A 17,105-nucleotide genomic window follows, 5' to 3' on the forward strand; every position below is an offset into this window, starting at 1 on the left:
TCCAATGCATTTCAATTTGGGCATTACATTTTCAACGGTAAAGTGAAATGTAGTCCTACATTTCACATCACTTTAGTCCTTAAATGTAGTGCTTAAAAGAAATGTTAACGGCCTGGAGCGGTGGCTTACGCCCGTAATCCCAGCACTTTGGGGGGCCGAGGCAGGTTGGTCGCGTGAGGTCAGGAGTTCGAGATCAGGCTGGCCAACATGGTGAAACCCTATCTCTACTAAAAATACAAAAAATTGGCCGGGCTTGGTGGCACAAGCCTGTAATCCCAGCTACTCAGGAGGCTGAGGCAGGGGAATCGCTTGAACCCGGGAGGTGGAGGTTGCACTGGGCCGAGATCGCACCACTGACTCCAGCCTGGGAAACAGAGCAAGACTCCGTCTCAAAAAAAAAAAAAAAAAAAAAGTAAAGAAATGTTACCTTGCTTCAGTTGTAAATGTTAAATTACTTAAAATTACGTAAAACCAAAAAATTAATGGTCTCAGTTACGGTAGCTACATTTCAACTGTTCGATAGCCGCATGTGGCCAGTGGCTACCATTAGGGAAAGAGCAGCTTTGGATCTTCACCTTTAGAATTTTGCTTGCACTTCCGGAGGCCGGGGGGCTCACAGACCTCATTAAATTCATCCTTGCTTTATATGCTCCTTGGTTAGGAATTGTCCTTTTCACGTTTTATAAGCCAATTCACAGTGTAAGAGTCCAGTTACTTTCCGTATGTTCACTGAACATTATTCAAATTTTCTTATAAATGAATTCCTCAGGCGTATCAAGCAACCCTATAGAAGGCTGGAAGGTGGACTACTGATTTGGATTTAGAAAAATAAACTGAAGATTCAGTGGTTGAATCACTTTTGGCCGCTGTTATCACTGTCTTCTGTAATTCTGTCTTCTGGTGTGATGGACAGGGTTAACTTCCATCTGTTAGGGTTATCGGTTTTCACCTTCCTGACAGGTAAACTTCTGGGTCTGCACTTTTCAGAGCATGTAAAGCTCTTTCAAAAATAAATAAATAAATAAATAAATAAATAAATAAATAAATAAATAAACAAATAAATAAATAAATAAACAAACGCAGGCAGTAACCGCTGAACTTGTATAGATAGAGATTTATCCAAAGTCCCCTTCTATTTTTAGGCAGAACAACTGCTTGCCAATTCAAATTTCTGGAGAGAAAAATGCACCCACTACAAAACGGACGCGCGGATCGTTAGACCTTTGCCAGGTGGCGCTCAAAATCCGCTAAGACTACTCCCACCGAAACTCGGTAGTGCAATTGTCTTTCCGCAGCTGCTTCAGCCAGCCCCGGCAAGCCTGTGCGCCCGGCTCCGCCGCCGCCTTCCCCGCCCTCGCGCGGCTCTGCTAGGACGGGCCCAGAGGCGTGGCCGGGAGCGGAGGGGCGTGTCCCGGGCCGGGGGTGGGGCGAGGGAGAGCCAGGAGGCGGAAGTTCCCGCGGGCGGTGGGGACGGCCCCCGCACCGCGAGTCACTTGTCAGCCCTTGTCTGAGGCGGAGGCAGCTCCGCGCCGGACCCGAGGTGAGTGGCGGCCGGCCGGCGATGCGCCTCTCGGATCTCCGGAGGGAAGAGGGAATGAACCGGCCTCTGTGCGCCGAGCGCTAGGAGGGAGCCCGGTTGGGGACGAGGAGGGAGCGCTCCTTGCGCAGGGATGGCTCCTCAGGTGCTTTCTGGGCGCGGAGCGGCTGAGGTGGGAGAGCAGCTTGGGAAAAGGAGCGCCCGGGAAAGGGCAGCGCTGGAATCCGCGTGAGGCCGGAGGGCGAGCCCTGGGGTCCCCGCAGCCCGGGCTGACCGGGACCAGCGTAGCGGAGACGGGGACGCGGGAGGGCGCCCGGAGGTAGTGAGGGCCGGCGAGGACTGGCTCCCGGGCACTGCCGCTCCCACCCACCCGGCTGCCGGCGTCGCCGGGCACCACCGTGGCGTCTGGGTGCCCCGTCCTGCGCCAGGCTCTTGGAGGGTAGGAAGCGGGACTCAACAGAAAAGGCGCGTTAGTTTTTCTTTGCTCTCAGGCTACTGAGAAGCATTTATTTCTCTCCCAGATATTTACAGTTTTGTGTAACCTGTTTGGAGAAAACTTCTGCGCGTCCAGAAATAAAGCTTGTTTAAGAAACACATCTGTCATGAACACGAGTTTTGTTAACACTTGAGTACTTGTTGGGGCTTTTGTAAGACTGTGCCTTCAGTGCGTTTGACAATAAGTGGAAAAAGGAAGGGCGTGTGGACAGGGCAGAGCTTGGAAAGAAAATTCGTGGCGGCGCTGGGCAGGGCAGATTTAGGGTGTGATCGCCAGATCCTATCCCAAGTCCGCCTTCCTGACGGGGAGGACGTCTGAACCCGCCTGCCACGGAAACGGCCCGTTCGGTAGCCTTATTTGGCAAACAAGGCTAGGCGTGAATCGCTCCTGGAAAACTGTCCTGTCGGCTGCTTTCATCCTGTGCCTGTGGCTTTAGTTCTTCAGCTCTACCTACATTCACTCTCCATTGCGGGGAAAGAGAATCTCAAGATATTTCTCTTTAATTTCAGGCCTTTTTTTGGTCACTCTCTGTAGTTCATCTTGAGTTCTCCTTTCCTCCACTCACTAAAGAAGCTGAGATACAAGTATGGGAAATACCAAGCTTCCTTCCCTAGTACTAGAGCAAAGACATTGTTTAGACTTTCCCTAAAATAAAATCCATAACTATACAGAAATTCCAACCTTTTCTACGTGTTTGAAAGAGCATGCTGCTATTTCCTGCCTGCTTGGTATTTGAGGAAGGGCTTGGGCACTAATAACCAGATGGAGGAGTCTTGGAAAGGCCAATAAAAATATTGCCATTGCTTGGGGCACAGACTGTTTTAAGCCAAATGAATTCCAAATGAAGCTAGCAGAAGAAGAATCTAGAAATGAACGAACTAAAATGACTAAAGTGACTAAAAATGAAATGACACTGGTTTTGTAGTGTGGCTGTGACCTTGCCAGTGCTAGGAATTTTTATAACAAATAAGAGAAGTTAGGAAGGGAGTTCCCAAGTAAAGGGAAGTTGCATGTACGTGGGTTGATAATCTAAATGAAATACATTTTCTTGTAGGGAAGAATGGGGTCAGAGGTAGTTGAACCTAACTTTCCCCAGACACAAGTTAAAGAGTAATAAAGGAGGGCAGGCTGGCTGTGAAATACCAGTTGGTTTTATACGCTTCTGATTTGTATTGTGTCAATATCAGAACAGTCCTTCTATTAGTTTTCTGAAAATCTTCTCTTTTTATAGCGGGAAAGCAATTGAATGATGTGTGGCTCATTATTAGCTTCCCACTAGTAGTTTTTCACCTATATATGCAGTTTGACTTCCGGTTTGGCCTTTGGCTCTTTTTTAGTGCTCTGTGCCTGTTACTTCAATGCTTAAGTAATGTGTTATTGCCTTGTAGTTCAGTATACTACCACGCCAGTAGAAAAGCTTTTTCGGTTTCTGATACAATTTTCTGTAATTTTTATTTTCCCTGACATAATTTTTCTTTAAAAACCAGGTTTATTTGAAAGATTTGCCCCATTTTCCCTTTGTGAGAAGAAGGAATGTTTGCTTTAAATATACCTATGGCTCAAATATCTACGTCTGCGACTATGAATCTGGGGTGATGGGCTAGAAATTTGAATGGGTTAAAAAAATTTTAAGACAGGTAATATTAGGTGGTGATTTGGTTGAATAGCTTAGATTTTTCCAAGGAAGGATGGTTTTAAAATTCTAAAATTACATATCTTTTATGTTTTTAATACTTCTTAGAATTATTGTTTCTTAGTATTCCATTAAAACAAAATAAAACTTCATTCCTCTCTCTCCTGCCGTTATAACAACCAATAGGAAACTCGAAGTTTTTTTTTTTTTTTTTTTTTTTTGCTTTTTAAAAATTATATGAAAGTGCTACTAGGAGAGTCATCACCACACACAGTAAAACAGGCAAAAGAAAGCACCGAAGCACTGGTTCTTTTCTGAACTGCCAATTCCATTTGAATGCATTAAGGTTAACCCTGCACTTCTGCCGTATTTAGTCATAATCTTATTCACTGAGTAGCAAATGCTTACTCTCTGCCTGGTGAGGTGTGTGTATAAAACAAAAAGCAGATTGTGACTGACATATCACTGTACTAGAGTATTGCCTATCATTGACTATCTAAAGGAAAAGTAGATATCACTTTAAGTGTGGAAAATACCATGTACCTATAGGAGGAAACACAAGTTGTAGTTCTTGATTGGAGAGAATAGTTTTGTGGATTGAAAGACAGCTTCTCATTGTAAATAATTTAGTATTTGGAAAGCATGAATGGGAGCCTACTGGTTTGCAGTCTCTTTCACATATTGGAGTAACTTGGAATTTAAGTAAGTGCGGTTGAAAGACTCTTGTCAATTGCAGACACAAGAATACATGAAGTGGAGGGAGGGAGAAAATCATTTTGAATTCAACCTGAAATAAAATCTTGCTACATTAGTGAAGTATTGTAAAGTACTTTGAGTTAAAGTTTGCAGGCAAGAAGCTGCAAAATTGGATTGTAGCAAGTTGTGAAACAGGTTAAGTATCTAGAAATGTATTGTGATACGGAATTTTTAGACCATGGAAATTGCCATGAGTGTAGAAATTTTATATTAGCTCACAGATTGCTGTTCTTAAACTGAAATTAATGAAGAGCTTAACTGAGACTTATTTTCTATATCCTCTCAGCCCCCCAACAAAATACTAAACATAATTTATGTTCTGGGGTTTCAGGTAAACATTTTTGCTAATCATCTGATTTTCTTTCACAGCACATTTCATTTTCTGTCATTGGACTTTAAGCCATTAGAACCATGAGCAACTACAGTGTGTCACTGGTTGGCCCAGCTCCTTGGGGTTTCCGGCTGCAAGGCGGCAAGGATTTCAACATGCCTCTGACAATCTCTAGTGTAAGTAAACTTTACAGATTTTATTATAGATGTTCATTCAGTGCTTAGTCCTCGGGCTGAGTTGTTTAATTCTCCGTTGACCTGTACTCTACTTACTGTCATTGTTCCTGGGATGTGACCTTGGCAAATTTGGTTATCTATAATAAAGGATGAGGGGAGTGGATTTAGCAAGGATAACTGATTTCAATTTAACTTCTTTTCTGTTTTCCCCCGAGTTATCAATAATACAATGGAAAAAGCATTTTACTAAGAACAGACTGTAAATTTTTGAGCTGTCCCTAATTTGGGGAATTCTCTGAATCTTAGTTTTTTCAAATACAATTTTCGAAGGTCGTGCTATGGGATTTTAATAATCTCTTTCAGTTCCAAAAGCTGTTTATTAAAAACTGTTGATCAAAATTGAATAAAATGATTGTTTTGGAATTATTTCCTCAGCTTACTTTCTTGTGGAGGTGATAGCCAATGGTAAGATGGCCAAAAGCTACTTACCCTTGAAGAGGAAATGAAGGACTTAGAGCTCCAACTAGATAGTCAGCCTATGAATAATTGAGATTTGTCTTTTTATCTCATGGATTTAGTTTGAATGTATTCTGTGTATATATTTTAAGGATGTGTTTTCATGATGATGATGATGATAGCACTAATGAGAGGAGTAATTACAGCTTCTATTTATTGAGACTTGACTGTAGGTCAGGTACTGTTTCACTTTCATCACCAGTAGGTAATTATTACTATTAATGACTTATATAAGTTTCTAAAAGGTTTGTTTTTGCATATCCACATAAATATAAATTTCCATTCTTCTTTTACTCAAATGGTAGCATATTATACACACTGTTGTTTTTGTTTTTTTTTTTTTGAGATGAAGTTTTGCTGTGTTGCCCAGGCTGGAGTACAATGACTTAATCTCAGGTCACCACAACCTCCACCTCCCGGGTTCAAGCAATTCTCCTGCCTCAGCATCCTGAGTAGCTGGGATTACAGGCATGTGCCACCACGCCTGGCTAATTTTGTATTTTTGATAGAGACGAGGTTTCTCTATGTTGGTCAGGGTGGTCTCGAACTCCTGACCTTAGGTAATCTGCCCACCTCAGCCTCCCAAAGTGCTAAGATTACAGGCGTGAGCCACCACACCTGGCCCACACTGTTTTATACTTTGTTTTTTTTGCAATAATTTACCTTGGAGATCATTCTCTATTAATATATAAGGAGGTGTGTGTGTTTTTTTTAAACGATTGTATACTTTTCTTTTATAGGGAAAGTGACATTTAACCAATCCCCTGCTGAAGAGTATTTATGTCATTTCCATATTACTGTTACAGTGGTGCAGTGAATACCAAATATAAGTACATACATATATATGTGAATATATGTATCTATATCATTTTGAAAGGTTGTGCCAATTTACACTTTTGTGCAATGCATGAAAATACTATTTTCGTGCCAGTCTTACCAACAAACTTTTGGATTTTTATCAAGTGTTATGAATGCATCATCTCATTTAATTATCATACCAACCTGTAAAATAGTGATATTATTCCCATTGTATATAACTGTGCTGTGAGCTCACATGGCTGGTATGGAAGAGCTGGCTTTCCAGCAGTTATGCTGTGCTGCCTCTTTAATAATTCACTTTACCTTAAATTTAGTTAGGTTGTTTCTTTAATCAGATATTTAGAAGATTGTCATTTTGGTTAATAGTATACATGTATGTATAAATATATATACACACACATACTTCTGCATCTTATATGTGTATCCAACTTCATTTTGAAAGATTAAAAATAAGTTTTTAATGCCTAACTATCCTCATTAAAATACTGCAGATCCCATTTTACTAATGGGGTTTCCTTTGTTTCTTGGCTGTGGATTTTTTTAAAGGTATCTTTAATTTATCATCGATTTCTGCCTTGATTTCAGTTAATTAGATTTTATAAGGAAATATATATGTGTAATCCAGCCTGCAAGTTTTAACACCTTTCATGGTTGGATGAAATTTTAAATGTAAAGCATCCATGTGAAAATGTGTCATGTGATTTATTCCTGTTTGAATGAGTTGGTATTTTATTTCTTCTACTGATGATCTATTATGGGACCAGAAGCAATCTTTGAGTATTATTGGTTTTTATGTTTTGTTAGCATTTTTATGTTTTAAATATTCTACTTTAGTGATCTAAATAGAGTTATTATTTAGTTCAAATGCTTACTTTTTTGCTGAAAAAAAGTTCAGAAACAAATTGACACCTAAATGAGCCAAACTTAATTATCACTTTGTTGTGTGGTAATAGAAATGCAAATAGAGTATGTATGTGAATTTCGTGGTACCGTGCCTTTAAAAAAGTTTCATGTGCTTCAGTTTCCTGGCAGACAGTTTGAGGTACTAGCTCCATGTTGTGATGCTGATACAACAGAACACTGTGTACATACATACGTGCCCTCCCCTGGCACAGAAGAAATGCTTTCCTTGTGTAGACAGAGTGCTAATTAAAGGATTTTGAACATACTGATTAAAAGAGACTATGGTAACAAAGCTGCTGAGTTATTTCTGTTCTCTTACAAAAGTCTCTGCCATCTACTGTGACCTTTTTGGGCCTTGTGCAGTGGGGCATGCAATTCATTCTGGACTGGAGAGGATTGGAAGGGGAGGGGGAGGAGAGAAGGGAATGTTGGCTCAATTGGGCTGCTAGGCTCTTGGCCTTTCATTGTAGTTATTTTTAACCCCTTGTGTGGTTTAAATATGCCTGGTAACATTGCCTAATAAAGGTTTGTGTTTAATAACTAATTTATATTGTGGTAAGATTGTTAATGTTATAAATTTTTAACTTACTCTCATCTTAATTAGTTCTTTGGTTATACTTTTTCTGCCTTAATTATGTAAAATTACTGGGATATTACTGGTCATTGGGTTCTTTAATTAATAGTATCAAGAAACAATTAAAACCTGAAAGTGTGCTTAAAACATGTAATTTAATGATTCACTTACTTTAATAATGCATATGAAATTCCTAGCAAGGTCTGGCAGTCTCTCAATTATCTTTTATAATAATATTATAAATTTCAAAAAGAAAACTATTTAGAGACTTGAAACATTAAGTATTTAACCCCCATAGTTGTAGGGAACATAGCAGTTATGTTTTTTTTTAACTTACTGTCCATTAAAATTAAGAAAGGAAAAAAAAATTAGAAGTTTGTACTTATCTAGGAATCTGCATCTTTAGAGTTCAAAACTACAATTTTTCCTCTGATTAGGTATTATTATGTTGAACTCCAAAGGGTCATTTACATTCCTTTATAACATTGGAGCGCTGGTGTATCGAATTGTGTTTTAAGATAAATAAGCCACTAGCAGGGACCTGAACATTCCATTTTCTTTAAATTTTGTTGTATCAGCATGTGAATATGCTGAATACAACTTGTATCCTAAAACATACGAGCTATAACATTTTCACGTTGTACTCAAATTTCTTCATCATCTGTATTGTATGAATTTTGTGTACTGTTTTGTGGGTGGATTTCTAAGATAAGATTGGCAGTTCCTACTAGCTTTTTAAAAAGATCCTCAGGTTGCTGTAGCTGGATGATCACATGTCATTTAATTTCCAATCCTTAAAATGGAGTGCTGGCTACATAAGTTTGCAGGCTGTCTTTTTATGACCCTGTGTTTATGGAATTGCCCTGAAGCCATGGAATGTGAGGATGGGTTTCATTGTAGCAGTGTGGGTTTGTTGGGTTTTGCCAGTGTATTTTATAACAAGAAATAGGAGACTTGTTGGATAATTCAAGGCTATATTTTGGCCAGTTGATACTCTTCATGATGAAATTATAAGAAAGATTATGTATTTGTGAGTAACATCTTTTAAGTTGTTATATCCTAAAGTTGAAATACTCTACTGTGTGTTACTTTCTCATTATGTTTGGGCTCTTTTCTTCACTGTCAATATTTGGATTACCTGAAGATGGTCTCCCAATTCTCTGTAAACGCATTTTAGATGTTTCTTTAAGAGATAAGAATTAGGTCAAACTTTTTAACATCTAAATAACAATGACTTTGATTCTCAAGAGTTAGGGGAGGATAAATTGTTATAAGCTTGGACAGAATTCTAACTGGATTTGAAAAGCAGAAGAAACTTATCATTGCTTGGATTATGGAGCCCTGTTTGGGAGTCTAACACAGAACAAAGACAGAATTGTGAAACACTTTGCTGTGAATTCATTGATTCAGTAGTTATAGTAATACTTCCTAGAAGCCACTGAAGAAACAAAGTGGGGAGTACATAGGTTGGATGGAAAATAAATAAGCACAGTGTTATAGAACTAGACAGTGTCGTAAGACCTGTCACAAGTCAATATTCTATGAAATGACAGATTCTGATAAGTGTTTCTCAGTTTCAGTGGGTGTAAATCTATTGTTCGTGGGGGTTGGTTTCCTTTAGGAGAAGTTAATTGAACTGATGCTCAAAGGATGAAATTTAAACACCTCAAAGTCAGCATTTCTCTGTGTTGTCCAGTGCATAGTAAAGACGAAGACTTTTCTTGCCATCGCTTGACTCCAAGTAAAGCTGTGAATATAGTTGAGTGATTCTCCAGACCTGCCAGCTGCAGAGTTTCCCTCCTAGAGGAAGACAGAAAGACTTTGAGTCCTTTCAAGCTGAAATGAGAGAGCCATCCTACCTTGAATAAATGGGCTCATTGTTAATTTTAAGCTCGAGTATTTTCTTTTATATTCCCTCCCAGCTACCCTGTCATTATGCCAAGTTAGACAATTAGTTTGTATAACTATATGATGTATACTTCACATGTATGTTCACTTTGCTTTAAAAATATTAATTACTTTTTGTGTGAGGTTCAGAGACCTGTCTTTTCCCATGTGGTAGTTTTATATGTTTTGTGGTCACAAATGCTAGGAATCTCAATATAATTCTGGATAAATTTTTCTGCTCTATGATTTGTAAAGAAATGAAAATCTTATATTTTTTAATTGAAAATTAGTAGTTTTAGAAAAAAAGGGGCTTATTTGATTTTAGTAAACGTTGGACATTTTGAAAAGTTATTAAGAGAAATGTTACTGGTAGGCAGGACTTTTGTATCTTGATGGAGGAAACCGCTGTAGGGTTAGGATAAAATAAGACTAGCAGGCTGGGCGCAGTGGCTCACACCTGTAATCTCAGCATTTGGGGAGGACAAGGTGGGAGGATTACTTGATACCAAGAGTTCAAGGTTACAGTGAGCTGTAATCATGCCATTGTACTCCAGTGTGTGCGACAGAACCAGACCCTGTCTCAAAAAAAAAAAAAAAAAAAAGAAAGAAAAAAATAGCACTTTAGACCTTGGGAAAGAACGTTTTCGTATAACCTATTCATCTACTCATGAGTTAGGTATATCTACCTACTTAAACTAAGAATAGATAGATTATAGATAATGTACTGCTATATATTGGAATGACCTGGATTTAAATATTAGCTTGAAAATCAGTTCATTAATTTGAGCTTCTGATTTTCTTTGATGTATGGGAATGCTTTGTAAATTAAAAAGTATTATACAGGTAGATATAATTATTATTAATAATTTGGAGCCTAAGAGCTTTCAATTTTTTTTAGAATTTTTGAGGCAAAGAGCTTTTCTTTATGATAGTTGCTAGTCACACTACATTTGAATACACAGTTGAGCAGTGGTCTTTGTCTGTGACATCCTGTTAGCAGTAGTTCTTACCCAGATTCCCCTGTACCACAGGACCAGTTATGTCTTTTTCCCCCAGTTACAACTGTATGGAGGACAAATCAGTTATTATTAAGTTATTTCTAGAAGCAAACGTTGCTTTAGACAAGAAAGGAGTTATTACTTTGGCGTCTTATGAGAGATAATTATGTTTCAGCTTTGGTAGATGAGACTCTAGGCCTTTATCTCAGTATCTGAGATGCAAAATATATTGAGTATTTGATATAAAATTTGACAAAACTAGATATTAGCATGTGAAATAACAATATGTGGATCTATTTGCAAATAAATGACCTAATGGGAATGAAAAGAGAAAACACTAAGTAACTAAAGAGCAGTGACCATAGTGTCTACTGATTCTTTAGGTATTCTGTGTGTTGGGCCACTGTATAGTCTTGTTGAGAGTGCAGGTTTGGTTCCTTAATTAACAGAGAGGGAAAAATCACTTTTCTAGCATACTCTGTTTTTATTAAGAGGTTTTTTAAAAGGTAATAAACTAAGAATGAACAAAGCAGAGAATATTGAATGAGTATTCCCTTATTCCTTCACCTTCTTTCTTATTTTTTTCTTTCCCGTTGTTTAAGTATAGTTATCTACCCTTCTGTAAATACTTAGATTTCTTTCATAGCTGATGTTGTCACCCATTTTTTATGACAATTACTAGAACAAAGTTCACCAACCTTGTTGGCATTTAGTAACTGGGCTCCCAACTGGGCTAAGCAGTTGTAGTAAATGTCCCTAATAGGTGTAAATAGAGGAGAGTAAAATGAACTGGAAAAGTTAATAGGAGGGAATGAGAAAGAAAAAGTTAGATGAGAGAAGAAAATAAAGAAGACATTTTTAAAAGTCTGCAGTGTTTCAGATTTGTTACTTAAGAAATCTTCTTGATTAAGCCTTCACAAGCTCTCTTCCCTTTTAAAGTTTCTTTACTTTTTCTTTTTCTTTCTTTCTTTTTTTTTTTTTTTTTTTTTTTTTGAGATGTAGTCTCACTGTCGGCCAGGCTGGAGTGTAGTGGCGTGATCTTGGCTCACTGCATCCTCCGCCTCCTGGGTTCAAGCAATTCTCTGCCTCAGCCTCCTGAGTAGCTGGGATTACAGGCATTCGCCACCACACCTGGCTAATTTTTTCGTATTTTTAGTAGAGATGGGGTTTCACCATGTTGGCCAGGCTGGTCTCGAACTCCTGACCTTGTGATCCATCTGCTTCAGCCTCCCAAAATGCTGGGATTATAGGCATGAGTCACTGTGCCCGGCCTAATTTTCTTTAGGTAAGACATTCATATGGTTCGAAATTTAAAAGATACACGAGCATATGGGGGAAATGTCTCCTGGTGTCCTACTGTTCATTTCCTCTTCTTGGAAGCAACCTGTGTTAGTAGTATACTTCCAGAGATAATCTGTGTAAGTATATCTCCTCCACACCCTCCTTTTAACACAAATAGTATGCTTAATAGAAATACTTATTTTTTTGGCATTTTGTTCACTGAACCCAACATCAGTAAATATAGCTTCATTCCTATTTTACTGCTACACTGTGTTTGGATTTGTCATAATTTTTTAAATCAGTTCCTATTGATAGATTTTTTTCTAGTCTTGTGCTTTCACTGACACTGAAGTGTAAGTTTTGCCCATATGTGTGTGTGTGTGTATATACATATGTAGACATTTAGATTTTTTTCTAGTCTTTTGCTTTTACTGACATTGAATTTAAGTTTTGCCTATATATGTGTGTATATATGTATATTTGTCACGTAAATTTCTTGAAATGGAATTGCTGAGTCAGAGAGTGTGTGCATTTGTAATTTTGACTGATATTGGCATCTTTGTAGAGACACTCCTGCTCACAGTATGCTAGCCTGAGTTTCAACAGACCTTGATCATTTCCAATCAGATGGGCCGGTTTCCACCTGTTTTCTTTTTACAGGGCTCGGTCACAAGTATTTTACAAAGGATTTTCTGTGTTTTTAAGTGGTTTGTTTTCCATTTTGCAAGGGAATCTAGAAAATAAAAACATGCTGCTCTTCTTTAAATGATACCATTTAATTTCTTAGAGATGCCATTTTCTGAATTCTTTCATCCAAAGCTTTTATTAGTAATTATCTCTATCATTTGTTTCCCATTTCCAAACTAACTTCCTCTCTATCTTAACCTATTACTCCCAATTACGTGGCAAAAGATTTTGTGTTTTTGGCGTAGTGCCTATTTTGGAAAATTAAGCAAATCACATTTAATAGATTCAAAGTTGTTACCTTTGGAGTCTGCTCAGTAGGCTGATACGCAATCGACCCTTGAACAACACAGGGTTTAGGGGCACCAACCCCCTGTGCAGTCAAAAATCCATGTATAACTTTTGACTTCCCCAGAACTTAGCTACTGATAGCCTACTGTTGACCAGAAGCCTTACCCATAATATAAACAATTAAGGCATATTTTGTGTGTTATACATATTAAAGACTGTATTCTTACAATAAAATAAGCTAGAGAAAACATTATTTAAAAATCATGAGGAAGAGAAAATATATGTACTATTCATTAAGTGGAAGGGAGTCGTCATAAAGGTCTTCATTCTTGTCATCTTCACTTTGAGTAGGCTGAGAAAGAAGAGGAAGAGGAAGGGTTGGTCTTGCTGTCTCAGGGGATGGCAGAGGTAGAATAGGTGGAGGTGGAAGGGAAGCAGGAGAAAGCAGGAGAGGTGGGCACACTTGGTGTAACTTTTCTTGAAAAAAAATCTGCCTGTAAGTAGACCCGTGCAGTTCAAATCTGTGTTGTTCAAGGGTCAACTGTATGTGTGGTTTTGAATTCCAGTCTTCTCTAGCTCCTTTTATATGATGTGACAAGGAGACTGACCATTATGAGGTGTTCACTATGGTCCGAGGAATGACAGATTTCACCCTTATGAGCCTCAGTGTGTGTTTATTATCAACCTTTATTAGCTGATGGAAGTTAACTGAAATCAGGTGGGTTTGTAGAGTATCCTGTAGCATGATGAGTCAGGCACTGTGAAGGTATACTAACGTGCGGCACAAGGTCGTTACTCATTTTAGCCCAGTGTGAGCAGTAGAGCGTATGTGTTGGTAACCATAACAAAAAGAGTAAGGATGCCATATTATATTATATTTTTTTGTGGTAAAGGTGAGGGAAGGAGGAATTTCCCTTTAGTGTGTTGCTGTAATTGTTAAATATGATGAGAAGAGTTTTGAATTACAGAAGAATTTGCAACACTTGTTATTTGAATTCTGTGAATTGTTAAGCATTTTTTTCCCCAAGGTCCAGAAATTGATTTAACAATGGCCACTGTACTTCATGATAATTGTCCTGGCTAAATTTTAATTGAAGAAAAGAGAAAGTAGTTATTGTAATGACATTAACAATTCAATGCTGTTTACCATTGATTGGATCAAGGATTTAAGTGTTGTGATTCAGTTCCATTGAGATCTAATTAACAGTCCAGTATTTTTCAAATGATTTCTGGGATATTAACTTTTGGAAGTGGTAAAATTAAGAGATTTAGTAAGGTTGTATAACACTAGCCAGAGCAGACTATGAGTATGTTTGTTCTGAAAGTATTTTTCTTCTGAGAAAACAGTCGTGGAGGACAAATGTCCTTCAGAAAACAAATGTTTTGTCCCTTAACTAGGACCCTTTAGAAATGTTCTGGAGAAAGAAATTGTATCTAGCTAGCTAGCTAGCTATCATGTTACACATGTAATTTTCATGATTTTGGTCATTCCTTTGAAGTATCTTTATGCTACTCACTTGCAAATATCCTACAAATGGTTGTTTTGATCTTTTGAGGGTAGACGTCTCTGTTTTGTTTATCTGTACCTCTATCTATTCTGGAAGATTCTGTTTATTTGGTGTCCAGTTCTCTGAGTGATTCTTTGATATTTTAGCAGATGAAAGTGTTTCCAAAATTCTTGAATGGCTTATCCTCCTTCAGACTGGTTCCTTATCCTCAGGCTAGCATCTTGACTAGGCAATAATTTTAGAAACCGCTATTTAATATATTACTGCCTTATTTAAGAACTGTATGAACTTCCCATTATCTTTTGAATTATTACTTAAATTTCTTTGGTTGGTTTTCAAGTTGCATATAAATGGGCCCATTTAATATAACTTGATAAGTTTATAGTCCAGAATGCCAATTTTGAACCCTGAAGTCTTTAGTCTTTTTATTCTTTTTGCATACTACTTTTGTTTATTCTTACCATCCCTAAAGCCCTATCTCTCCCTCAAGGAACACTCATGTATCCTTTGCTCTTTGAAATGTTTGACTATTCCAGTTCAATTCTGTCTCTTTTCTTTCCTGTATTAAATAATAACAATGATAATAATGAAAATATGCTAATGTTTATTGAGCCCTTGTTACTGTTTAAGTTCTGTTCTAGATGTTTTGTACATGTTCAATTATTTAATTCTCATAACAGCCCCATGGGGAAGTATGATTTTATTTTATTTTATTTTTGTTTTTGTTTTTTTTTTTTTTTTGAGATGAAGTCTCGCTCTGTCACCGAGGCTATAGTGTAGTGGCATGATCTCGGCTCACTGTAACCTCCACGTCCTGAGTTCAAGCGGTTCTCCTGCCTCAGCCTCACAAGTAGCTGGGACTACAGGCGCATGCCACCACACCTGGCTAATTTTTGTATTTTTTTTTAGTAGAGACGAGGTTTCACCATGTTGGCCAGGATGGTCTCAACCTCCTGACGCCCACCTCAGCTTATCAAAGTGCTGTGATTACAGGCATGAGCCACCTTGTCCGGCCAGGAAGTATGATTTTAAATCTTTGATTTAGAGATGAAGAAACTGAGGGGCAGAGAGGTTAAGTAACATGCCCAAAGTTACACAGCTAGTAATTGGTTAGGCTCAGGATTTGAAACCAGCCAAACTGAGTAGTAATAATGCATTTACCTATTATGCATTTATTTCCGAGGAATAGATGACAGCTTTCACTAGAGATAGCCAAATTTGTGTGTGTGTGTGTGTGTGTGTCTGTCTGTCTGTCTTTTTTTATCCCCCCTTTGTTTTAGAGATGGGGTCTTGCCCTGTGGCATGGCCTGGAGTGCAGTGGCACTATCACAGCTCACTACATCCTTGACCTTCTGGGCTCAAGTGATCCTCCTACCTCTACCTCAGCCTCCCAAGTAGCTGGGACTGCAGGTGCATGCCACCATGCCTGGCTAAATTTTTAACTTTCTGTGGAGACAGGGTCTCATTATGTTGCCCAGGACGGTCTCGAACTCCTGGCCTCAAGTGATCCTCTCATCTCAGCCTCCCAAAGTGTTGGTATTATAGGCCTGAGCCACTGGGCCAGGTCTGTGTGTTTCTTAACCGGAGAATAGATCCTAGAGAATTGAAAACTTGTATGTATGGGGGTAACTGAGATTATTAACAAACAAACAAACAAAAAAACTGGTTTCCAGACTGACGTAGTCAGAATCATCAGTGAGACTTTAAAAGTGCAGATTATAGGACTTTGACCCAGACTTTGAATTTAGGATAATTATGGATTCATTAGTTTCCACATTTTTAACTTGCTTTCTAGATGTTTCTCCTACACCAGTTGGGTTCCATTTTGTGTACTTATGTTTGAGAACCATATATAGCTTTGTTTTTGTAAAAACAAACAAAACAATTTTATTATAGAGTTTTTGTTACTTAGATCATTTTAGCAAAAAAGTTAAGGGTAAGTTGCTTGCAGTCTGAACTGGAGTTGACTAAATAATGTGACAGATCTGCTTTTCTCCAAATGCCAGCCTCTTCCTGGTTTTTCAGAGTTCAGTCACCATAGGTCAAATCTGTTTTAGAAGTAAATGGCAGTTTTAATAATAGATGACATCAGGTGTTAGTTATGTTTATGATCCTGTAAACACCTTTATGAAAAATCAAAGATCTGGAGGACTTTGAAATTGGCATGCTATTTATAATATTTTAATGCTTTAACACTTAATACTGAATGTTAGATTTACCAAAGACTTACAGAGAAATCCTTGGCTCTACTAGGTTTTATTTTATACCTAATGATAAAGTAGTTACATTAAAGTTAAACAAGTTACAGTCTTTTAAGGCCTTAAAACAAACAAGTTACAGCCTTTTAAGGCCATTGCCAGAGAGAGCAATTCAAATATTTGTACTCCATATTAGATTTCACAGTACAGTTTAAATATAATTAATAGTTCATGTATTTTGTTAGATCATGAGCCTCTCTTATCACTCAAGAAAACCCCCGAGTCTTACTTATTTGAGATTACTTTAGAATTCCTAGTACATGTTCAGTAACTATTGATTAATGATCACAGTGGTAATAGAGGACGAATGGGAAGCTGGATTGTGGTTGCAATCAAGTTTCTTCTAGATTTGTTAAGGTGCCTGATTGATAGAATTAAAGTTGTGGGTTTTTTTGTTTGTTTGTTTGTTTTTTTGGAGATGAGGTCTTGCTCTGTTGCCCAGGTTGGAGTGTGGTGG

At 38.0% G+C, this 17,105-nt stretch overlaps 1 protein-coding gene across 4 annotated transcripts in view; it reads left to right on the forward strand.

The window, feature by feature from the left end:
* The first annotated feature begins 1,406 nt into the window (after positions 1-1,406).
* PDLIM5 (PDZ and LIM domain 5) overlaps positions 1,407-17,105 on the forward strand; it is a 211,717-nt gene continuing 196,018 nt past the window's right edge. For all 4 annotated transcript variants that reach the window (XM_023193321.1, XM_023193318.1, XM_023193319.1 and 1 more), the window contains exons 1-2: positions 1,407-1,540; positions 4,792-4,929. In XM_023193321.1, the coding sequence (XP_023049089.1) occupies positions 4,834-4,929 (96 nt within the window). In that variant the 5' untranslated portion in view covers positions 1,407-1,540; positions 4,792-4,833. The remainder of the gene's footprint in view (positions 1,541-4,791; positions 4,930-17,105) is intronic.

The sequence above is a fragment of the Piliocolobus tephrosceles genome, chromosome 3 (assembly GCF_002776525.5).
Source record: "Piliocolobus tephrosceles isolate RC106 chromosome 3, ASM277652v3, whole genome shotgun sequence".
Lineage (NCBI taxonomy): Eukaryota > Metazoa > Chordata > Mammalia > Primates > Cercopithecidae > Piliocolobus > Piliocolobus tephrosceles.